We start from the raw sequence: 25,000 nt of genomic DNA, 5'->3' as shown, positions 1-25,000 counted from the left end.
GTTTTGTTCGTTATTTACGCAGGGTATGGTGATATTAGAATAATTTAAGTAACAGAAAAGAACGGCATGGTAATAAAATAAATCGCTTGGGAAAAGGTGTTAGGGCTGGACTACCACGTCCCTAACACCTATTCCTCAGTGATTTTATTTTTGGAAATGGCCAGTTAGTATCGTTTTGTTCCTTATTTATACAGTGATATCAGAAAAATTTAAGCAACACGGAAAGGAACGGCATGGTGTAGTAAACAAAATAAATCGCCTGGGAAAAGGTGTTAGGGAGCTTCCTGACAAGACTATGGACGCATGTCTGGTAATGTGCCCGATGTGAAATACCTCACTACTGATAAATTAACCTTGGAGAACACGAAATACATAGCAAATATTGGCATTCACACACAGCGCTTCAAACTTTGTTCATATAATTCCCCCCCAACTCACGAATGTTTGCAGAATAACACTCACGAATGGAAAATATGTTATGTGATGACAATACAACATGCAGTATGGTAAATAGTTTCAAATACGACTGTGTTATGGACGAAAAGATAAGGCAGCTTTGGTACCATAAATAATATACTGTACTCTGAAAAAAAAAATATATATACATATCATTTCCTGTGGCACCCCACGGGATGCATAGGGTCACAATGAACTCTCTCCACCAATATTTGTCTCTTGCCATCTCCTTCAGGTCCCACCAACACTCCTCTCCTGCTTCTTTTTTCATTGTCCTCAACCAGGTTTCCCTCGGCCTACCTCTACCTCTTCTTCCTCTAGCAGTCCACTCTGGCACATCCTGTATTAAACTACCTTCTTTTCTGTATATGTGCCCCAGCCACTTCCAGCGAGACAGTCTCACATATTCATTAACTGGTTCCACTCTCGCAACATCCCTCACTCTTGCATTTGCAACCCTGTCCTGCCACTTCACCCCAAGAATCCTTCTCAGTATTCCATTCTCAAATCCTAACACTCTCTCATCTATTGCAATTGTACTGTACCATGACTCTATTGCAATTGTACTGTACCATGACTCTATTGCAATTGTACTGTACCATGACTCATGCCCGTAAATTAAAATTGGTCTAACCATGGACTTACAAATTTTCACCCTATATAGTATGTACCGAAAGCATATCATTATTCCATATAGACTTCAACACTCCAACAGCTCGCCAAGCCTGTCCAATCCTCTCCTCAATTTCACTGTCCAATGATCCATTAGATGATACAATCGCTCCCAGATATTTAAAGTTTTCTACATTCTTCACCACACCATTCCCAATTACACAATCGATTTGGTTCCCCACGTTCATATTAACAATTTCAGTCCCTCCACAATCCATTACTAATCCCACTATCTCTCCCTCCTCCACCAGACAACCAAGCACCCTCTGCATCTCGCCAACACTTCCGCAAATCAGTACAATATCATCAGCATAGTCCAAATCCATCAGCTTCTTATTTTCTTTCCAGTTAATTCCTGCACCTGTTCTCCTTACAACCTTTTTCATAACATAATCCATAACCAAAACAAACAACAATGGCGAAAGAACTCCTCTTTGAATCACTCCTGACCTAACTTGAAATGGATCACTCAAAGAACCACCCACCATTACCTTACAAAAAGTACTTTCATCCAGGCTTCTAATAATATTTACAAACTTTTCTGGTATACCACAGAATCTCATAATTTTCAACATAGCTCCACGTGAAACACTATCAAACGCCTTTTCAAAATCATATATATATATATATATATATATATATATATATATATATATATACACTTCTGTAACTTCGATACACCAAGCATAAAAATTCACACGAAGATATTCCTTTCCTTCTCCATCTGATATTTTGGCTACGACTACAACTGCAAAGGTCAATAGAGAAATAATGCGGTGAATCTAGCAATACAACCAAGGAAGTGTTCAGATCACTTTCCAACGTAATGAGCAATCGGTTCACTATACTCTGTTTTTTTTTACTGAGACGAAGATGCACTTGACAGGTTGATGATGACTGGCTGAATGCAACATGTCCAAAAAATATTTACTAATCCAAATTTCTCCCTCAGATATTTGTTGTCAGTTAATAATACTAGATTATGAAGTACTGTTGCATTCAGCCAATAATCACCAATCTGTCAAGTGCATCTTCGCCTTGATAAAAAAAAACTGAGTATAAGTCATGTATGAGACTGAATTATATCTAGATCTGTATTTTCAAACCAATAACTATTTAACTGTAAACGAAAAGCTGTGAATATGGAAGTGCAACCCATACAGTATATTTGTCGACCAAGAACGGGCTCTACCATAATAACCAGACTAAGATGCAATTCACATAACGTAAAGTATAATAATCTCAACGTCAAACCCCCCAGAATAACGGCACTAGCCAGGAAAAGATGCAAATTACGTATGTAAAGTTTGCTAATCCCAGTGTAACCCTTCCCTAAATATGCTAATGAAACAACGTACAGTATTCTCCCTCCACACACCAGGGGGTACAATCACTGAACCACTGAAACAGATGACAAAATACATTCAACCTGTATACACCTCCACCAGTACAGGCCATTGGGTACTCACCATGAGGAGGGATGACATCAGGCACAGGATTCGTGGTGGAGAAGGTGACATCCTGCGTAGGTGGTGGCGGTGGTGGTGGTGGTGGTGGAGGTGGTGGAGGTGGCGGTGGTGGTGGTGGTGGTGGTGGAGGTGGCGGTGATGGTGGAGGTGGTGGAGGTGGTGGTGGTGATGCAGGTGGTGAAGTGACTGAGAGTTCCTCCCGTTGCTCATTCTCACCGGGTGGCCTCCCTCCGACCCCCGAAGACACGTCCTCGCTCTCATCGCCGCCCGCTAAAAAACGCTGGTGTGGGGGCGGGGAGGGCAGGGCGGGGGCGAGGCACTGCGCCGGGCTGGGCTGGCATGGCGGCAGGTCCTCGCACTGAGTCCCGGGTGAAGGTGGGAGGCCGTCGACTAAAAAAGGCTGATGTACGTTACTGCGAGGTAGACCACCAGACTGGCTTGGCTTCTTGAACTTCTCTTCGGCTTCATCCCACTCATAACCCTCGAGGCAAGTAAGGCCACGTCGGGTTCTCTCGAGGGTTTCCGAATGCAGTCCGCCGGTATTCCGGTACTGGTTCGAGCCTACCCGTCCTTCTCGATAGTCCACGGTGTATTCATCCCAGTGCAACTGCTGTAGTCGCTGTTGGGTGGAATCATGTGCAACATTCGAAGAGTTATTTGGGACACTCAACTTCGCTGGTGGACGGAAATCCTTGCTACTGCCATCGCCTGCTCGTCTTGGACGCCCATCATCAAGTGTCTCCAAAGATTTGGTGTGTCTCATTGAGGCACGACGTAGCTGTTCACGCCACTGGCTATCGTCTTCCCAATCCTGTTCCTCATGCAGGGTCTCATGACTGATGGGACTTTTTGCCTCCAGGGGAGTTCGAGGGTCATAGTTAGAGAGGCGACTGGTTGAACTGTCCCTACTTACAAGGCTATCACGACTGCCTACTTGATATGGTGGTACAGGTGACACTGGAAGGGGTGATGTGGCATAGGGTGAGGTTGTCCTCTGTGGCACACTGCCACTGCTATGAAGGCTGCTCACAGAGGCTCGTTGACTAGTCAGCTGGGAAAAAGCACCACGATGAGGAGGGATTAATGGTGGTGGTGAGGCTGCAGTGGAATTAGATGCCCCATGTCTTGATGTCATATAAGGAGGTTGAGCTGTTGGTGTCACATTATGAAATACTGAAGACTGTTGCTCTGAACCACCAGTGGATGGTTTAACTGGCTCTGGAATGTTACTTGCTCCACCTACAATGTGACGAGGTGGTTCATCAAGAAGTCCCTCTAATGATCGTGTTCTACGGTGTCCCACTGGAGGGCCTGGCAATGGGCTCTCTGTTTTCAGTGACAGACCATGCGGGAACACATTTTTGGCATCTAGCTCAGGATCGGGAGTATAAGCACGTCGCTTCATCTTTCGCAGAGTGTCTGAGTCATACACATTCCTTTCATCTGGAGATGAAACTGTCTTGCCCTCTAAAAACTCTACTGACGTCCTTAGTTCATGTGCAAGTCTCTCCCGACGCTGCTCAAACTCTGAAGGACTTGTTATCTGATTCACTTTCCTTCCTATATCTTGCCTCTTATTTGCTTCCAGGTCACGCTGATTATTCAGCTGATAGGACCGGGAGCGTGGGGTTCCAGCCACACTATCAGGTATTGCAGTCGCATCATCACGTATAACATCAGAATAATAGTAAGGAGCTGAACGTGGGCTGGTTTCACTGCCCACAGAGGCATTGGAAAGTGCCCTAAGATGTATGGGACCCACATTGCCACTGCCTGAAGTAACACTTGCTGTTGGACTCACCATACTACGAGAAGAAGCCTCTGATGATGTTCGTTGATGACAGGTGTTTAGTTGAGCCACTGGACTGTGAACACCCCTAAGTGCATCAATCATGGGAGATCCAATAGGCTCTGTACCACTTGTATTAATCTGAGGAGAGCTCTTTCTTAGCAGCGATGTTCTTGGTGCTGGCACGTTTTGGTATGTTGACAGTTCATTACGCTCTGCATATGGATCAGGTGACTTGGGCCGTGATCCTGTCGAGTTTGACCTTTCTCTTTCGGGCTGTATAAACATCTTTGATGTAGCAGGCACATTACAATGCCCTCTACCACTCAAAGGATTCTGGTAGGAATTTACAGGGGATATGGTACCATGCTGAAACCCTTCATTAACATATGGATTTTCTATTTTGTTAGATGCAAAGGAAGTATCATGAATACTCTGAAAAGAGGCATTATGATCCAAAGCTGATTTTGGCCTGGCGGAAGGTTCATGTTTGTCTCCAGGAAGAAGGATATCTTCTGAGCAAGGAGGAAAAGGTTTTCGTCGATCTCTTTGGAATTTCTTTTCAGTTCCAGGTACGGAACAGTCTTCTGGGTATGCAGCTGAGGCTGGATAGCGATCTTCAGACCTCAAAATAAAGCTATCATCATCATGGAGATTATCAAGGGTCTCCTCAAATACAGGTCTCCTCTTCAGTTTGTCAGCCTGAAGACTGGACGAAGAATCGGATTTCTCATACATTCGTTTTTCCTTTCCTATTGATGACTTGGAGGAATTGAGGTCTTCCCGCAGGTGACTCTGACTACCCCTTAAAGACCTTGATGAACTCAGTGCATTTCTCAGATGTGGTGGTGGATCTGGGGTCTCAAGGTTCTCGAAGTCAAAGTTCTTGGCTTTTGGACCACTCGTATCCAGCTCATCCATTGGAGGTGGACTCATGGGAATTGGAGGAGGAGGCACAAGATCGGAGTCTGAGGAATCCTGTGCATCTGGATCACTTGATGGCTCAGCACCACTCAGATAATATGAAGCTGGGCGGAAAGTATCTGACAAGCTGAAACGGGGATTGCGTGGAGGGTCGAGACTATCAAGATCTTTTGATGCTTCATCATCTGCATCAGAAGAAGCATTGGACTGTGACTTGAGGTCTAACTTGCTCAAGGATGAATTTAAAGCAGGATCTTGTGGATGGTTCCTATCAGCAGTTGCTTGAGCTTTTAGATCATTTGGCTTGCTTGGAATTTTAGGTTTTTCTTCTGCTGGAGGCCCCTCCCTCTCTGGATTTGGAACTTCCATATATATTGCTTCATAATGTGGCTGACCTTTGTAGATATACTCATAATGTTGTTGCTCATCTCTGTCACCAATTTCATAGTATCTCGGGCTTTCAGGGGAAAGCACATGCTCATTTGTAATCTTGCTGAAGTCCAGTCGAGGAGGAGGTGGACCAGTTGAAGATAAAATAGAAGCCCTTGCTGAAGAAGTATCCCCACTCATTTCAATATACGTGTGCTCTTCATACTCCGTTTTTGCAAAGGCATCAGGATACAGTGGCTCAGGTGTAGGAAGATGCTTGCTGCTGAGGCTACTGCAAGAGCTGGCTGGGGCAAGAATATTGGATCCATGACTGAGTTTCTTAGGAGGACTCATGGGTAGATAGTTCTCTTCAGTGTATGGATTAGGCCTCATGAGGGGACCGTGTGTGTCTCCTGGGTGATGATACATGGGAGGAGGTGGTGCTTCTTCCTCTGGAGGCTTGTCAAGGTCAATAACAGTATTATTTTGGTCAGGGAGAGGGAAGGTGTGCTTGCTTTGCTCACTATTTAGAGCTGACTCCATCCAGCTGGGTTCTTCACCACCACTGTCACTATCCTCCTGGACTTTCAGAGACTCCTGGATTGAATCGGCTAGACTGAGCCGCATGTATCCTGGTGTGACTACTGTTTCCATCTCCCCACCAAGTGTAGGTTTCTTTGGAGGTCTTGGAGGGGGTATGAGGGGAAGTGGATCATCTTTCTTAACATCGGCAAATTTTCTGAGCTCTGCAAGGACAGATGTGGTTGGTGACACTGGGATCTGGTCTGAATTAGCTGTGTACAGGTCTTCACTTTGGCCCTCATCACTGGAACTTTCATTAGAGAGCATTTCTGAGTCGCTGTGGAATTTCCTCCGGGAAATATCCTGATTTGTACTGACTCTCTCCATGTGCTCCAACGATTTTTCTTCAAAGTTCTTCAGAAGTGCTTTAACTGACCTTGTTTGTGCTGGCTTCTTCATAAGTGGTGGCTTCACTTGATTTGCTGGCTGGTCTGTATGTCTAGTTTCCTCAGGTTTATTGTCATCATCAAACAAAAACTTTCTAATATTTGTCCTGCTCAGTCTTGAATCCATTATGTCCTGGGGGCTTCTAAGTTCCCTATACTCCATGCTGGAAGGTTCAGAGCCAGAGTTGTACCTGAGACTGGTTGCAGGGCTGCCTTCACATACGGGTGTTCCAAGAATTTCTTCCTTACTCTTATAATCAGAAACATTCTTCACTTGTGCTTCTTGGGCTGTCACTATGGTGGATTCTGAAGTAGCAAATTCAGCCTTCAGTGGAGAGACGAGAGCCTCCGAACTTCGCGCTTGAGGAGAGAGTGGTTGTAATGGCTCTTTCAAGGGTTCCTTGAAAGTGCGGCTTGAATGTCCAGGTGCAGTACTAGCTTTCACCTGATTGTCTATTTTAGATTTACATTCTCCCACTCTTGGATACCCCCTCTGTGGCCCATCCACATTCATTGCATAATCATCTTTGGTATCTAAAGAATTGCTTGAGAATTTTTTAATACGATCCTGAACAAGATTAATCTGGGTTTGTGTCTGAAACTGAGTTTCTTGTACCATCTTTGGACTCTCTAAGCAAGGTAAAACAGGAGCAGATTTTTTCAATGAACTGGGCATATTCTTAAGGTTTTCCTGTGGAGAGATGTCACAATTTTTGTCAGGGGTGATGTACTCATAACTATACTCCTTTACAACCTTAGACTCATCCACTTTTGATTTTAGGTCGGAGCTAATCCCTCCCCAAGACCTTTCAAATTTCTCAGGGCTCCACGTTTCTGGCCGCCTGCCAGCTGGATCAAAGCCTCTCCGCCGCACAACACTGGAACACTCTGGGCTGCTGTCTAAGCTGTCGGGATTCCACAACGACCCTCCCCTGGAACCTTTCTTTTCATCACGACGCATGGGAACTTCGGCACGCAGTGTATCATAACCACTGTCGGAATATTTGCCTGTAGAAGTGGTGTCATCCTGTGAACTGCTTTTCTGAGGAATGTGCATGTTATCTACTTTTTGAACTGAGTGAGAATCATAGGAAGAAAATCCTGTGGCACTTTCAAGACTCTCTTCCCTTAGCTGTGTGTTGAGGACAAAACTCTTATTCAAATCAACTGGTCTTCTGTCTTCACCATGATTTCTAAGATCAAAGGAATCATTGTTCTTCTGAAATTCACTCTGCATGGAGTTCTGGGTAACAAATGAGGTACTTAACTCTCTCACTGATTCACTGTTCACTGGGCTGTTATTTTTCTCATCCTCATATTTGTTGTCATTCATGGCGGGCAGCTGAACATCAGACACATAATATGGGTCTCTTGTGGCATATATCTGGTCACTGTACACATAATTTTGTTCACAGTTTCTTGATGCACTTAAATTCTTTTCTTCCTTGTACTGTCTTGGGTCAAACCTTCGCACTTCATCATAACCCTCATGGTTTTCTATAAACACTGGTTCAGCTCTTTGACTCACCGTCCGTTCACTGTACAGATTGTTTACTTCAGTATTGCCTATGTTACCCGTGGGATTGCAGACTGTTCGATTATCTTCCCTAGCTTCACTTACCACATTAATGTTTACATAATCAGGGGAAGCTTTAGGGATATCAGTAGGGGGTAACTGATCTGGCAGGAAATTATCTCTGTTATACTCATTGGCAATGTCCCTGGCCTTGTCCGGTGGCACATCATGTCTCTCATCACAGTCCCAGCCTCTGCCACCCTCAGAAGTGGACATCACCTTCTTACTGTCTCGACTCAGGTCTGTGCTGCTCCGTCGAGAGCTGCGACGTGACCTTTTGCGCATTTCTCGCTCCTCCATCACATCTGTGGGCCACAGCTTGATCAGCCACACAAGTATGGCTCTACATTAGCCTTTGGTGTTAGTAAAGTCTTGGTACATGCTGCTAGAAGAAGTGAGCAATACCTCCCATGACCAAGCTCAAGAATGAAGAACAAGCATTTATGCAGAAGTAATCTTCACATGCTTATGTTGACCCAGGTTAACCTCAGAATCCAGTTGCAGGAGACAGCATTATTTGATACAGATGGCTACTTCAATGGCGTCCATGCCAGAGTTAAAAGTTCACCTTGAACGGAAGCCAATCCCGGGGTTTTTAGACAAAGTCCGAGCATGCGATTTTAGTTCACCATAGTTTCAGGATGCCAATGCATTTACACTAATGACATCTGACATATAACATAATTAGATGCCAAACTTATAACCGAAACAGTGAGAAGACTGAAACAGTTTTACTTTGCTAACAGAAGAAAGAACTGAAGAGCAAACGAGACAGAAAATTTAATCTTTTTCAACAATGATCCGGCCCACCAACAACATGCATCCGGCCGGTTCACTGTTCGCCACAGATTACCTTTCATTTCCTTTTAGTTTATGCCGTACCGGTAATTGTTACTATTAAATATATTTATATATTAGTACCATAAAAGAGATTCAACTGGACCCAAACCTGGATGCCATATGCCGAACAGTACAGCACTATGCAATAATAGGTGAAGCAGATAGATTTACCACTGGGAAAGGCTACAACAGATACCAAACACCTTCAAATACCCATAAGCAGTCATATACAACCCTTGTACTAAAAAAAACACTACAGTATTTGTTAGTACCAAACAATACAGTGGTTAAGGACAAACCAACATACAGGTAATCCTTAACAGAGTACAGTAGTAAACAATATGATATGAACAAAATATAATGTAACATGAAATCAGTGGACACCAAGCAAAGACATGGCCAAAAAAACACATTATTGATACAGTAAGTCCTCATAAAATATCAATGATTTGTTACATAATATCCTAACTTTCTTCATACAACCAGAACTATAAAACCGAGGAATGTGGGCAAGTCAACTTCATATGTAGCAATGACTCTTTAATATACAAGCTTTTCGTCTTTACTGTGAACTTTACACTCAAGATTATACCTATATAAAGGGCAAACTTATATTGAGAACTTACTGTACACTGTGCTGAGACTTATTAACAGAACAAAAATAAGTATTTGGTTTACTCACCCTCTTCATCCGAGGAGTAGCTGTTGTAGCGCGAGGTGGAGGTTGACCTGCGGCCCTCACCTCCACTAACATGCCTCGTCCTTGAGCTCTCCCTCCGCCCCTCCCGCCTCCTGCTGCCACCACTATCAGATCCAGGATGAGACGAGCCTCCCTGGGGGGCTGGACGCTCCCCTGGCACACCCGGAGAGGGACCCAAACATGACGAAGGGTCTGTATTTGAATGAGGACCCAAACCACCATGGCTGCCAGCGTTATACTTAACAGGGCCCATGTGAGGAGGTGTGGGTCCCTGATACCCTTGTGATGCCCCTGGAGGGAAGCCTGAGGGGCCTGGTGGGCCTGCTTCCATGCAAGGTGGTGCAGAATTTTGCATGTGTCCATGATTCTGCATGACTTTTGTCCTAGCTTCTTGTGTTGCCAGTTCATTTAGCACCTATTAAGAAATAATAAAAGAACTGTTAGCTCAATGTAGTGTCAACAAAATGAAACAAAAAAATGGTACAGTGCTAGTGACAAAATAAAGTATAAACAGGGCACATTAATCAAAGTTACTGCACAGAGAAAAGTACACCGCTGCACAAACAGAAAGTGTTGCTGGAAACATACACTGATGAATAGCTATCATATTATACACACTCTTGCTGCACTTTACATCATGAAATACAATATAAAGCAAAACGATCTTCAATACTATACATCACATTCCATTTCAGTGACAAATAAATGTATTACATCACCCATTACAGCAATAATCTTTGGCATTAACCTGTACTTACGGTTACTTCAAACTATCAGACACTAAACCATGGCAAAATATCAAAGAAGTCCAATTTCATCAAACAAATGAGTCTTGTGATTGTTTAGTGGACTACACTTTAAAAATATAGAAAGGTCAACAAAAGACCAATACCAGTGTGAGGCTAGTGACATCCTAGGCCAAACAAGAAATTCATGACATCCTAAACGTCTGAAGTAATACACAATAAACCTGAATCCGTATTAGAGAAAATTTCAAGTCTGCCCTGCAGATACTAGTAAAGGACTGTAACTTAGGAAGGAAGATAGTAAATGAAGAAACACTGGCAGTTGCAACACCAAACTCATCTGGATTTGAACCCAGTGAACTGCAGGCTAAAACTGCCCTTCTGCTGCCCACCATCCTCCTTTCAAGGGGACAGAGATAGAGTGACGAGTGTATAGCTGACCAGCTCCACCACTCAGTTATTCAGTACTACCACATGAGGGCAGTGCCATGAAGGCAGACAACAAGGAAGCACAGTATTGTATACACCACTGGTAATCCCAGCCCAAGTTTGTTCAGATTCTGGCTTCTGGTAACACTGTATTCCAATATGCTGTATATACAGTATAATGTACTGTATAAAAAGGGAGACACAAAAATCTTTAAGTGACTAACTTCTGTCATGCATCCTTAAGAATGTAACTTCATATAAGACACAAAAATGTCAGTTTCCAGTAATCAAAGCTATAAGCACCACCTGCCAATCACATCTTGCTCACACTATGCCACTGTTATCATACACTTATACATCATACATCATCTAATCCTGTGTTGCCCCATAAGGAACATTGAAGCCTAGGGCTGGGCATGTTGGCCCTGACATTTAAGATGACAGTGACCAGCCTCACTCATCCCTGAGTGGCATTACATGAGCAATAAACCCAAACCACCCATTGGATATAAACTGACACCGGCTCAATCCAGTTGGAACGCCTTAATTACCCACTAAACCACCAGGCGCCATAATTTGGTTATATGGTTACCACCCAGTGTAGTACATGATTTCCTGGTATACAGGAAACCACTTGGCTTGTCCCTCAGTGCAGAGTCACCTGTAGACAGAAGGAAGGGGAAACAAAGAAGGAAAGAAAGACATAAGAGGAAGGAAAGAGATGGAAGAGAGGAAAGGGCAGCCACCTGAAAGCAGCACTACATCGAGTGAGTGGATGATAAGTGCCCCCACCTACCACTAATCATACACTTATACAGTATGTGTAATTTACGTGGTGGCACTGATATAACCAAGCATCTCCGTTAACTGGTTACACAAACGTCCCTCCAAATCCCCTCCCTATCCCCCCTCACAGGAGGATAGTGGATTGCAGGGGGTAGGAAACTTAAGCCTACAGTCCACCATATTCACATTTCAGATGAAACAAGGGCTACAACTACTACCACTGTTAACTATAGGTAACACATACCATATATTTATCAGGCTGTCAATGCATTAAACAAAATAAAACAAGTTAAAAAAGGGAAATCTGGCACACATACTGCTTGATGAACAATTGTACAACCCTGTATTTAATATTCCTGTAACATCTTCAGCCCATGGATCTCTTTTATATTATGTTCTTGCTACAGCTGAGCATCCTTTCCATGAGATTTATTCACAACAGCATCATATTTTAGTGTTATTCTACTGCTACAGCTCAACATTCAAGTCTGATGGATGGTAATATTAGGCCAGGTTACAGTAAAAAAAGTTCAGTTAGGTTTATTTGAGACCAAAGATATCAAGAACAAAGTATAGATTATCTTTGATGCTAACAGGTTAATGCGAGCTAATCTGTCATTCCTTGCGTGTCACGGCTGGTAGGAAACAGATACACCAGCAAACAGTGAAAAAACGCGAATACGGAAAACCCATCTACAACCGGTCCCACAGCCACGATTTAACTATATCATTACCTAAAAACCTTTGCAGTGTCCCAAGACATCACCAGACAAACTTTACTAAATCATCCTAAAATACTGTACACCTAAGTCAGATGTATTTTTGGACAGATACTCATTTGCAAATAACCAAAACTGTAAAACTGAAACTGGAAAAAAAGAATGATGGAGGACAATGGCAAAGTTGGAAAAAAAAAAATAAATAAAAATAAAGACGACTGTATCTGAATACTACGGCTGATGAACCAAGCATCGAACCTGTTGTCTATATGCTTCATTGGGGGTCCTGGGCTGTGGCGTGGTGGCTCCGTCTGAACGTGTGGAGGTGGACTTGCGCGTCAGCGGTGACTGGAGCATCCGCTGCTTCCACTCCAGGAGCCGCTTCATCGACTCTTCTCTCTGAAAGATGGGGTCAAAACAATTAAAATCGACCTCCGACAATGTGGCAAAATATCAAACATTTTATAATACAGTACATCAAAATATAGATATTCTTGCTAACCTCTTCACTGTGATGATGTATGTTTCCACTATGTTCCTGCTACATACTGCCAATTCTGTTTAGCTTAGATGAGCTCTCTGGTAGTGATGTGACTAATAAAGGTTAAATTTACATTCTTCACTTCAGAAAGTCTCTCAAACCTTACATACAAATCATCTGAAGATGGCATAATAAAAATATAAATCCTCAAATTGAAAGGAAAAAGGGGAAGATAAAAGGTTCAGTTACATCACAGTCATCACCATCCTAATCCTTATTTCCACCTACAGATGGGGTGAAGTAACTGTCCATCTATCTATCAATCTACAGTCCAATGACTCAATCCCAGGATGGATGGCAGCAGAAAAATCCCCTCGACGTCACCCTGTCTTCCATCATCAGGCTGCCCTCCCTTTAACTCACAGAACCCTCATTAACTTATCTCTTCACCCTACCCCCCTGATGGATAAATATTAATCCTGCTATACTATTTCTTCACTGTTCCTTCTCACGACTACACTAATCTGAACAACTGTCTTTTTCTGGTGTTATGTAACAACTGATCATACAGTAAATACCTGATATGTTACCTACCAACCAATCTTTAAAAAAACGGCTGAATCATGGGATTAGTCATATCAGTTAAGTAATGTTAAACCACAACACAGATAAGGAAAAGCTGGCCAGATAAACTGACTGCACTGTACTGGCAGCTTTTTAAAAACACCACCAATTTCACCATCCCCTTAGCTCATTCAGCTCAGACTCATTATTTTATTCCTGTTATACCCAGATACACACTCATCCACCATATCCCTCCACCTTCTCCTTGGCCTACCTTGCCTCCTCCCTCCTTCAAATTCACTCAGATATACCTCTTTCAACACTCCTCTGTTACCCATTCTCTCCATATGGCCATACCATCTCAGTACACTCTCTTCAATTCTGGTGTCCATAACCTTCCTCACTCCACATCTTTCACGAATCACATTATGCCACGCCATAGTCTCACATCAGTAGGTTAATGCTGTCACTCACACTCCTTCATGTAAGCCTTGTGCAGCTGCAACACTCAAGCCTCTGTTTCTCATCATGGCCTTCATAGCACCAGCTACTCTCCTTTCTTGTGTCACTCTACTTTCCACTTCTTTGACACATTTTCCTCTCTTTCCTATCACTGTACCCAGGTATTTGAACTCTCTCACCAATTCCAGTCTCTCTCCATCCACTGTAATGTCGCACTGGGAGTCACCTTCTCTCTCAATAACCATCACTTTACTAATTTCCACATTTACTCTCAAGGCACGACGCTCAGACATCTGCAAAACTCTACACTAGTCTACCAAGCTCTAGTCCGGTATTTGCAAGTAGCACTGCACCATCAGCAAGCAACAAATTTGAGATATTCCATCCATCACCTTTCATTACCAATGTCATCAATCTCCATCACTTGTGTTTTTACTTCTCTCATCACCCCATCCACATATATATACTGAACAGCCATGGGGACATCACACAACCTTGTCGCACGCCAACACTGATCGTGAACCATTTGCTTAGCTGCCCATTCACCCTAGCACATAACTCACTACAATCACAAAAACTCTTGATGACACCTAGCAGTTACCATCTACATTGTTCATCTGCAAAACCTTCCACAATCCTTCTCTGTCCACTTTGTCTTATGCTTTTTCCAGACCCATAAATGCCATAACTCCTTATAGTCCTTCTCACAAGCCTTCTTCACTATCTGTCATCATCATCCGGACCTCCTTTTCCACCCTAGGGCAGGGTGAGAAGCAGCAAAGTCCAGACAGCCCAAGTTTGCCCAATCCAATGGGCCGCACTTCCATTCAATTATCATTCAAGCCCCCAGAATCCTGGCTCTATCTGATACGCCACAAACTTTCACCAAATTCTGTAGCTTCACGTAAACACATCTGATGGGGTAAATCCATCTGTCTCACTGCAAATATTTGATCCACACATCCTCTGCCACTCCTAAAGCCACCCTGTTCATCACTCACTAGGACTTCTGATACCTCTCTTACTTTCTCTATAATTTCTTCCATATACCTTTCCCACAACATTCAACAGATTTATGCCGTGATAATTCTTGCACTACTTCGCTCACCTTTATTTTCATACAGGGGTACAGTCACTACCTTTCTCCACTCTACTGGCACAGTTTCACTCATCCATGCCTTCTTACATATCTCCAACAAGCACTTCATTCTGCTCTCTCCACTACACTTAATCATCTTTGCATACATCAACCCCAGCTGCTTTCCCGTTTTCCAGCCGCTTCACAGTGTTCTTCACCTGTGTGAATGTCACATTCCTGGCATTGCATTCCTTCTCTGTACACTTCCCAAAAACAGTTGTGTTAACAGTCGCTTTGCTCTCTCCATTTCCATTTATCAGACTTTTAAAATATTCCTTCGATCTGGCCCTTACTTCATCCCCATGGGTTAATAATCTACCACTTACATTCTTCACACTTTCACATTTCTTTCCACTGTCACTTCTACATTTCCACATCTCTTTAAAGAGTAACTTCCTATTTCCAGCGTAATTTGCATTCATTTTCCTTCCTAAATCATCATTTACCTCCTCCTTAATCCTCTTCACTAGTCTCTTTACATGCTTCTTGCTTTCCATATATTCAGTTTTTATTTCAACTGAACCCCTGTCATGTATCCACTCTAGCCACTTCATCCTCTTTTCCCCCAGTGTTCTCTTAACACTTCATCCCAGCATGCTGTACCTTTCTTCTTTGTTGCTACTCTTACCACACCACATGCAGCTTCAGCATTCCTAACTATATAATCCCACACTTTTCATGAAGCCATAATTCTCTATAATGTACTGTGATGGGTCGTGATGAATACTGGATGCTTACTAAAATCAGTTAGCTAGTACTTAATGCTCCAACCTGTTTTTGTTTCCTTACATTCAATAAACATAAATAGCTCTCACTAAAAAATCAGAAGATAAAATCAACAGGTCATAAAGGAGACCTTTGTCCTACAGTGGACTGTTCCAGGCAATGATGATGACTGTTACTCATTAGACCTAAAGTATACTTAGCAAAAGCTAAAAAATAACTTTTGTGTTAGAAAATAACCTGCACTTAAAGCAAGTTTCTCTAAGTGAAGCAGCTTCTACAACAAAACCTACTAGTCCATGTGGAAATTTACTAATCAAACCTGCTACGTCAAATGGAAATTAACTATGCTGTAAGTGGATCCTCTGCAATCTCCACTCTTATTTTCATCTGAACCCAGTTTCAAACATTCACACAAGATCTCACTTTTACATTCTGTCTTGCATATTACGGCAGTGCCTGCATTACAAGCTGTAAACTGAAGAGACTGCCACACCCATGTGTCAAGACAAGGAAGTAATTCTAACCATTGCTACTACTATTTTACAGCAAGTAGCAAAATGTGGGTGGTGGCATTATTTTTTCCCCCTTCACAAGGGTGAATGTTTGACGATGAGGCAACTGAAGGTCCTGGATGACTTTACGGAATACAGTAGCAGTTAGCTGCTAATGAACAATCCACACAAGGTTTAGTAACAATATATGCACATTACCTGTTGCATTTTCCTGCTTTCACCATCTGAGCTGTCATCAGGCAGAGATGTATTTTTCATGTCGTCATGGAGCCGATGACGGGGCAACCTTGCTGATGCTGACCTCATGAAACTATTGTTGACACTGCCATTAGGTGAGGTACTGTTGTGGTGACTGCCTGGTGGGGTTGGGATGCTACTGAGGGTTGTGTTGGGGGACACTTCAAGCTTGTGGGGTGCTTCTTCATGGTTATACCCTCTTCGAGAATCCTGTGGGTGCTCAGACCAGTGATTCTGTCTGATGTCTGGCCTCACATCCATTCTCACATCTGGTCGATTCTCCTGCCTTGACACCGGTCTGAGATCTTGTCGCGGGTAGTGACGGTTATCTACTAAGTGTTCCTGGCTGCTGTCTAGCCTTTGCACATCTTTTAAATCTTGGACAGTTCCCCTTCGTAAGCTGTTCGTGGCACTAGTAGGACCAGTAGTAGAAGTTGACTTGTAAGGTGTGTATAGGTCTGGTGTTGCAGCTCCAGCAGGTGGCACACGCTGAGGGACATTACTGTGGCTGCTGTGTGGGTGATGGAGCTCACTACAAGGACTGTCGGCCGGCCCAGCGGGAGAGTATCGAGAGGAAGATCTGCTGTGAATGTGAGAGTGATACAGTGACGACTGACGCATCTTTTGGGCGTAGTTTTCCTCAGACCAGTGGTCAGATTCACTCTGACCAACTGAGGACTTTGGTCTCATTTCATGATGCCTGGGCAGATCCCCACCACTGCCTCGTCGATAAGACCACATGTTGCTGTTGCTGTGTTTGCGATCGTATTCAAGAAAGTCAGCGCTGTGAGGGCGTGGGGGGCCAGGCAGGCGGTGACGGTGGTGGGGGTCTGTGCTAGAAACACGTGGCAGTGTGTCGTCTTGTCGATAAATATTGGACTTCAGAGGTTCTGAAAGCTGGAACTCCTCAGATAGTCTCGTTCCACCACTTCTTGAAGAAGCGTAGGAGTCTCTTTGATCTGGCCTCCTAACAGGACTGTGTGGAGTTGAGTTTGACTCATTACTGTCCCCATACACATCCTCATAATCCCCTCGGCCCCCTCCAGCAGTCACTCCATATGCGTCTGGTGTTCTCCTCTCGGCAGAAGGTGGGTGGTAATGAAGACCTCGACCATCAGGCCCCCTTGACTCCTGGCCTCCACCATGGTCTGTGTATGCCCGAGGATCCCTCTCGTCTCTCTCTGGTGATCTTTCGGGTGAGGTGCTGTAATCTCTGGAGGTGTTTAGGCGTTTTGGCTTGGGTGGGGCATTGGCATAGAGTGGCTGACGATCTCCCGGCCGCAAGATGATGGAGTCACAAGTGGTGTTCAGGCAGTCATCAGGTCCTCGCCAAGACTCACTCCCCTGCAATTACGAAACACTGCATCAGTTCTCTTCTATTATTACATAAAGGATGATTACAATGAAAAGAGAATTGTGGTGGGAAGAAAAGCATGCCAGAAAGAACAGTCCAGGGACTGCTATGAATGTACGGTCTCCAACACAATGACATCTTAGTATTCTCTTCTTGCTACCATCAGATGATTTTACATTATTCAGTTTAGGGAAGACTTTTCAAACTGTTGGGGCTATAGTACATAAGGCCTTTAATCAACCAATTCACTATCTGATACCTCTTAAATCAAAAAGATAATCTCTGTGACAGAAAGAAAACAATGAAAACAAAGATGTCCTTGGGATGAAACGGTTAGATAAAGTGTTCACCATAATATTCCTAAGCAGTGGAGGTTCAAGAGCAGTTTGATCAGGAAATATGGGGAAGAATGGAAATTTGTCCAACAAGGCACATAAGGGATGTGAAATTTTGAATATTCAGAAAAAGATGTAAGCAAATTTGATTGCAAAGGCAATTATTGTGCCCTATACTGTACTGCATACAGTCCACTAGACTACAATACATATCTTTTCTAATGCAACCTGCCAGAAATGTGAGTCATCAGCAGCAGAACCCCCCAAGATTACTGAGCACATTCAGACATTTTAAACAAAGTTCTAAAGCCAAACTCCAAATTGGGCCTCAACAGGCTGCAAGCAACCCCTACCTCAATTTTAGGCAGCAGTAGCTACCTTATCCAGCCCTGAAAAAAAAGAAAAAAAAAAAAAAATCCATCATCCAACCCTACGTTGCCCCATGAGGAGTGTAGGAGCTCAGGGCTAGGCAAGTTGGTCCTGACATTTAAGATGAGAGTGACCGGCACCACACATCCCTGAGTGGCATTACGTGAGCAACAAACCCGAACCACCCCTTGGATATAAACCTTCACTGGCTCAATCCGACTGGAGAGCCATAATTGCCCACTAAACCACCAGGCACCATAATTTGGTTATATGGTTACCACCCAGCACAGTAAACAGTTTCCTGGTGTACAAGAAACCATTTGTCTTGTCATTCAGTGTACAGTAACCCATAGGCAGAAGGAAGAGGAAAGAATGAAGGACAAAAAGACAGAAGAGGGAGTGTAAAGTCACCCGTACGCAGAAGGATGAGGAAAGAATGAAGTAAAGAAAGACAGATGAGGAAGGAGGGAAAGAAGCAGGAGAGAAAAGGGTAGACACCCGAGAGCAGCATCACATCAAGGGAGTGGATGGTAAGTGCCCCCACCTTTAGGGTAAAAAAAAAAAAACATTGTTTTTCATGCTGCATAACCTGAGTTATGAATCAAAATCTGCTGCTGCATTGTTGATGTGAGGCGACAGTGTGATTTACAGTAGTGCACCAGCTGGGAGGAAGGCTGGTACCACGTAGGGAGGGACACATCTATTCATCCAGACTGTAGGCCCAGCAAAGACACTGGCATTTAACTAAGGTTTTTGGTAACATTTTGGCAGCAAAACTGAGGGTTAGTAAACGAGGGTGATGTAGTGGCTGGAAGCATCAAAAAGGGGATTTTTGGCTTGAAGCTGGATTGAAAATAGTCATCCCCATAGGATCTATTTATACTAAAAAATTTGCAACACCAGGAATTTTTGGGACAAATTGCATATTACAGACAAGTGGATTATACCCAGTATTAATGTTAACCCTTTCACTACAACTGTCTCCCTTAAGCCAAGTAAAAATCATCTAAACGAGGCAAGAATACAACATAACAGATGTACTGGTACTGGAGGTGGCCACAAACAACTGGCCTCCACATCACCTTGTCCTCTGCCATTTGGCTGCCCACCTTTGAACTCACACACCTCTCTCTCATCTACCTCTCAACTCCATCCCTTAATCTCAGCCTAGATCTCCCCTTCCACTCTCCTCCTCCACCTCACTCACATGCATTCTCATAGTCAGTGTAAATACTGTATAGACATCATAAGGAAACCAGAATTTTAAAAATATAATAATAATAATTACAGCACAGTAGTGAAGGGGTTAAGTGACTGCCTCTGTTGTAAAGCTGACACAATTGCAGTAATAAAACCTTTACAAAAATGACTCACTGGCCAAGAGTTTTACATGTTCAAAGCAGTTAGGGGTGTTAAGCTGTTGTGATGAGGAGGGGAAGATTGAGATGGTTTGGGCATGTTAGTGAATGGAAGACAACAACAGGGTGCAGAAGGTGAGGAGTGTGAACAGTGAGGGTAGGGCTGTGAGAGGCAGACCAGAAACAAACCTGGGATGAGGTTATAAAGCATGACCTCAAGGATAAAGGACTAAACAGGGAGGCTGCCAGAAACTAAGCAGCATGGACAGCAGCCACTTGGTGATCAAGGCCAATGCACACAAGAACATTGGAGTCTTTATAAAAAAAAAAATACAATACGATACAATGATACGAGACCCTCATGGCTGTGAAAAGTGGACAAAAGTATCACAAATCTGTTTTACCCTAAGTTGAACAGATTTAGTCCTTTTGCAACTCATTTCATCCAGCACAGTGGCAGGAAGAGACAGTACTATGACTCTACATTCTTTCCATGGCACCTTTGTGATTAGGATCACATTCTAGTGTTAATCTACTGTTACAATCAGCAGTCACGATGGAGAGATGGCAATTTTATACCAAGTTAAAGTAAAATGCGTACAGTATGGTAATCAAATATGATGCCTAAAGAATATCTGAAATGAAAAATGGGTCTTACAGGCTATCCATTTTGTAAATATAATGTACATAATAAAATCAACAACGTAACTTAAAATTATGGCACAGGCAGTTATAGCTTAATGATTACAAGGTATGTATGCAAACTATTGTTCTGTATTATTCAAGTATTGGAACTGCAGTACACTCAATCCTCGTAAATAGCGTGTTTATAAATCACGATTTGTAAATCATGACTAAGTGGCTGTCACACTGCCGGCACCCATAAATTGCTGTTACGTCACGAAAATCGCGGACCTAAGCATCAAAGTGGGCCTTTTCCGAGGAGAATCGTAAACTGCGGCATTCAATTTGAAAATCACGACCCAACAACCAATCACTACCCGTCCCTGGTGGCAAGTGTGCATACTAATGCCATCACATTGTTGTTGTTCTGCCCGCCAGTCCGCACACTACAGACCATTGCCGTGGAGTACGAGAGCTACGTGCCTTTTTTTCTGCACCTTCCCCCCCACCTCCTACCTTCCATGGCCCCTCCCGAACCCCCGATGAAGTGCTCTAAGCAATATGGCATCAAGAAGCAGCCGCTGTTGTCGTACAGTCAATGTTTGGAGCTCATTTGTCGTGTTGAGAAGGGAGAGAAGTTTTCAAAGCTGGGGAAAGAGTTTGGGAAGAACAAGTGTTGAGAGGTTCTAAGTTCTTCCCAACACCACCCCACTCCATTCACTTAAGCAATATCGTAATAGGATTAAGGTGAGATCCCTTAACATTGCTTATTTCTATTAAATACATGCAGTGAATATTCCTAAATTTGTATGTTTGTGTTTGATGGCACCTAGATAGGTGTAGGTAGGGTATTGTGGGGGGTGGTTGGCAAAAGTCCAGACCCAAATTCATTTTTCTCATAAGAGTTATTATTTATAAACCACGGAATTTGTAAATCGCGGCAGTGGTCCAGACCCAAATTGCTGCGATTTATGAGGATTGAGTGTAGAATGATGCACACTTCTGACTTATGGCTGTGAGGTTTCAAGCACAAATGTGCTCAATCTGACTTTTACACCACAAAACTATTACAGGTGTTCCTTCCCTAACGTGGTTTGCCGTAGCACAATACTGCTCTAACGCAGCACGATTTTGTGGAAGGAAATAAACATTTGGGGGAGGCGGTGACTCAATCGGTAGAGAGGTGGCCTGCAGTCCTACCGGACCCAGGTTCAAATCCCCACTGGGGCAGGAAACAGTTTAAGGATTTGAATTTCATTAAATCAGACTTTACTGATCTAACAGAAGACCCGCCAACATGTCGTAAAAATACCCCCGCTAATACCAAGACACCAGTCCTGTATGAGACAGCCCTGGCATGTATTCAATATGGACGGTGGGTGTTAGTGCCGAAGTGGTGACATGTAGGGGTGTATGGTATGTAAGAGGACTACTGGGCCTTGATAGCGGGCTGTGAAACCTATGCCCAGAGTCGGACACATTAAAAAAAAAAAAAAAAAAAAAAAAAAAAATCTCACGCAGGCACTGTTAGCATAACAAGGTAATTTGAACCAGGCAGGCTGTGACGTGTTGGATTTTAGTGTGCATTCTCCCCCTCTACCTCAACTCTGGTGACATGTGTCTGCTCTTCTCCTCACAGTACAATAAGTAAACAAGTCCTGTACTGACCTAATGTATTTTTTACAACCATATTAATACTTTTAGGAGGTTTAAATTGGGGGGTATAAAAAAACTTTGCACCACAAGGGGGAAAAGTGGACTTTGGGAGGGGTGCGGAAGGAAATAGGGGTTTTCAAGAGTCCCTCTAACGCGATATTTGCCTAACGTGAGGTCGGTGCGGAAGCAAATGCCCACGTTAGGGAAGGAACACCTGTATACTCTCAAGAGATTTTAGGGGAAAAAAAAAAATAAAAAGGCTCAATATGACTTTAATACCACAAAAATAATCACTCTCAACTCCAAATTACCTCCTGTACTTTGTTTATTATTTCTGCTGACGTCAGAGGGTTATACCATATGGTACCACACTTGCAAGAGGGACAAAAAAGTAAAAAAAAAAAAAAAAAAACAACAACTGACACAGTGGTCCCCATAAATTGTGAACTTCTGCAAATAATTAAAATAAAAAAATAGAGTTCCTATGTTACAGAGGGAAAATTAACTACAGTATGTGACTGTCTAAAAACCATTTGCATTCCCCTAAAACATCATCCCGCATTAGACTCTACTTCCTCAAAGTGTATTTTCAGATTATTTAATCGTACAGGTTGCTAAACCATCTCAAATTTCACCTTAAACTACTGACTTGTATTTTCAGATGGATTATCAACCTACAATGAGCTACAACAGAACGGCAAACCCACACATAAAAAAGGACTGTTGTACTGGCTGACAGATTTGTATTTTGTTCTAGCCTAAAGTAAATGATAACATGTAGCTCAAAGATGTTCACCACAGCCAACACGTTGCTACGGAAAATTAAACAAACTTTCAAACTAGACATACCTCATCCAGGGAGCGTCCATCGGGGGAGCGGTGATACCTCCGGGACCTGTAACCATGGAAGCCTGAGTCACTCTCATCAGCCGAGGGTGAGGCTGTGGAGGCCAGGGATGACACCGAGGGACGTTCACTCCGACGCGTGGTGCTCCCGCTACTGCATTTCTCCTCCAGGCTGTAAGTAAAACACAACTTTAGTACTGGGATCTGTTTCGTAGTGCTTTTAAATAACACGCATATAAATTGCCATCTATTGTGCCACTAATTAACATGCATACGTATGAGAGATAGTGTGTGTGTGCCGGGGAAGGGCTGTGAAATGGCAGGGGACAAGGCAACATGGAGGCGATATGTTTGTGGCCACCTCTTACAGGATTAAGGCATCTGGCTATAGACAGAAAGATAGACTTATTACCCTCTGCTGTGCCTTGCTTCACAATGACCACAAATTAAATACAGTAAGACCTAGATATAACGGACTTCAACAGACCAGATTTTGTTTTTATGGGAATCGAGGACCTACCAGACTAAATTCCTACATATCGGAAAAAGTCCGATAAAGTCAGAAGCAGTCCGGACTACCTGACCACTTCAGCTATGTTCACCACAGTAAGGTAAATAAAAGACATGTCTATCAGTGTAAAGTACAGTATTATTATATATATTATACCATTTGATTATTGTAGTGAAGGTATAATACAATACAGTCACTACTCGTTACATGATGGGGTTACATCAGGTCATACCTCAACATATAACGAGTTTATTGTTAATCGGGAGATTGAAATACATTATAAAAGGGGGGGTTACGTCAACTCAACTTCCCAGAGTCACCTACCCAAGACTGAAACAAAAATGACAACCCACCTTAATCACTTCCTGTGTCAGTCCAAGTCATCTCCAAGACCAAAACAAACATTATCACACCAATACAGGCAACGTTACTTACGTACAGTAAATTGCTGCAAAACCATAACAATCACATTTGCGTAAAGTTGGCCTTTTGCTATATGATGTATAGGCCTACTGCAGCACGATGTTTGGCTGAAGGGTGACAATAGCAGGGGGGCACACGTGAAAGTGTGGAAAAGACAGGGCTTTGAAGGGGTGGCTGGACCGCAACTGAACCCAAACAATGCTCTGCACGCTGGGGCCGCCATCTTGTCTGAGACAAGCGATGGTCGCCTTGCGTATGACTGGTGCTCCGAGGGCAATATCATTATAGCGGGAAATCCATCGCAAATCGGATTTTGGGGTGGAATTTTTCTGCTATCGTTGTAGCGAATTATCGAATACCAGATCAACGTATAAAAAGTAGTGACTGTACAGTACTGCAGTGGTTGTGAAAACAGTTTAAAAACGTTGGTGTGATCCAGTCTAATGTCCAATATATCAGAAAAAGTCCGGGTTAGCAGGGGGAAGTCTGGATGTCGCTTTTAACGGAATTTTGCTTTATTCGGAATGGCTTGGGCCCCAATTAGTCCATTAAAGTGAAGTCTTACTGTTGTAATGAAAAAATACAAGTACAGTATAATAGTACTGTGTGTTCTTGCACTGTGCCACAAATTAAATAAAACAAATATGCCAGTACTGAACAGGAAGGCTGCCAGAGATTGAGCAGCATGGAGAGCTGCCATTAGGTGACCAAGGCCGATGAATGCAAATATACTGGAGCCTTTATAAACGACACGAATGATGCAAACTACTGTAATGACTCAGTGCCAGAAATACAGTACTGTGCCTTATTTCAATCTCCCACAATTTACATCATCATTACCATCATCACCATCATCATCAGCATCAACATCAACATCATTTAAACACTATACAAATATACACTAATTTTATTTAAACACTATACAAATATACTCTAATTTTATTTCAACACTATACAAATA

General features: G+C 43.1%; 1 protein-coding gene across 1 annotated transcript in view; it reads right to left on the bottom strand.

Annotated features, from left to right (window-relative positions):
- Positions 1-25,000, bottom strand: part of LOC145418765 (uncharacterized) — a 402,864-nt gene that overhangs the window by 197,540 nt on the left and 180,324 nt on the right. Inside the window, exons 10-15 of the mRNA XM_080287101.1 lie at positions 23,109-23,277; positions 16,525-17,907; positions 12,702-12,842; positions 9,746-10,178; positions 2,766-8,528; positions 2,598-2,666 (exon numbers count right to left, since the gene is read on the bottom strand). Coding sequence (XP_080143227.1) covers positions 2,598-2,666; positions 2,766-8,528; positions 9,746-10,178; positions 12,702-12,842; positions 16,525-17,907; positions 23,109-23,277 — 7,958 coding nt within the window. The remainder of the gene's footprint in view (positions 1-2,597; positions 2,667-2,765; positions 8,529-9,745; positions 10,179-12,701; positions 12,843-16,524; positions 17,908-23,108; positions 23,278-25,000) is intronic.

The sequence above is a fragment of the Coenobita brevimanus genome, chromosome 116 (genome assembly GCF_032717465.1).
Source record: "Coenobita brevimanus isolate Jiangsu-jjx chromosome 116, ASM3271746v2, whole genome shotgun sequence".
NCBI lineage: Eukaryota > Metazoa > Arthropoda > Malacostraca > Decapoda > Coenobitidae > Coenobita > Coenobita brevimanus.
Note: the sequence above shows the minus strand (reverse complement) of the source record. Positions and strands in the feature narration are given on the sequence as shown.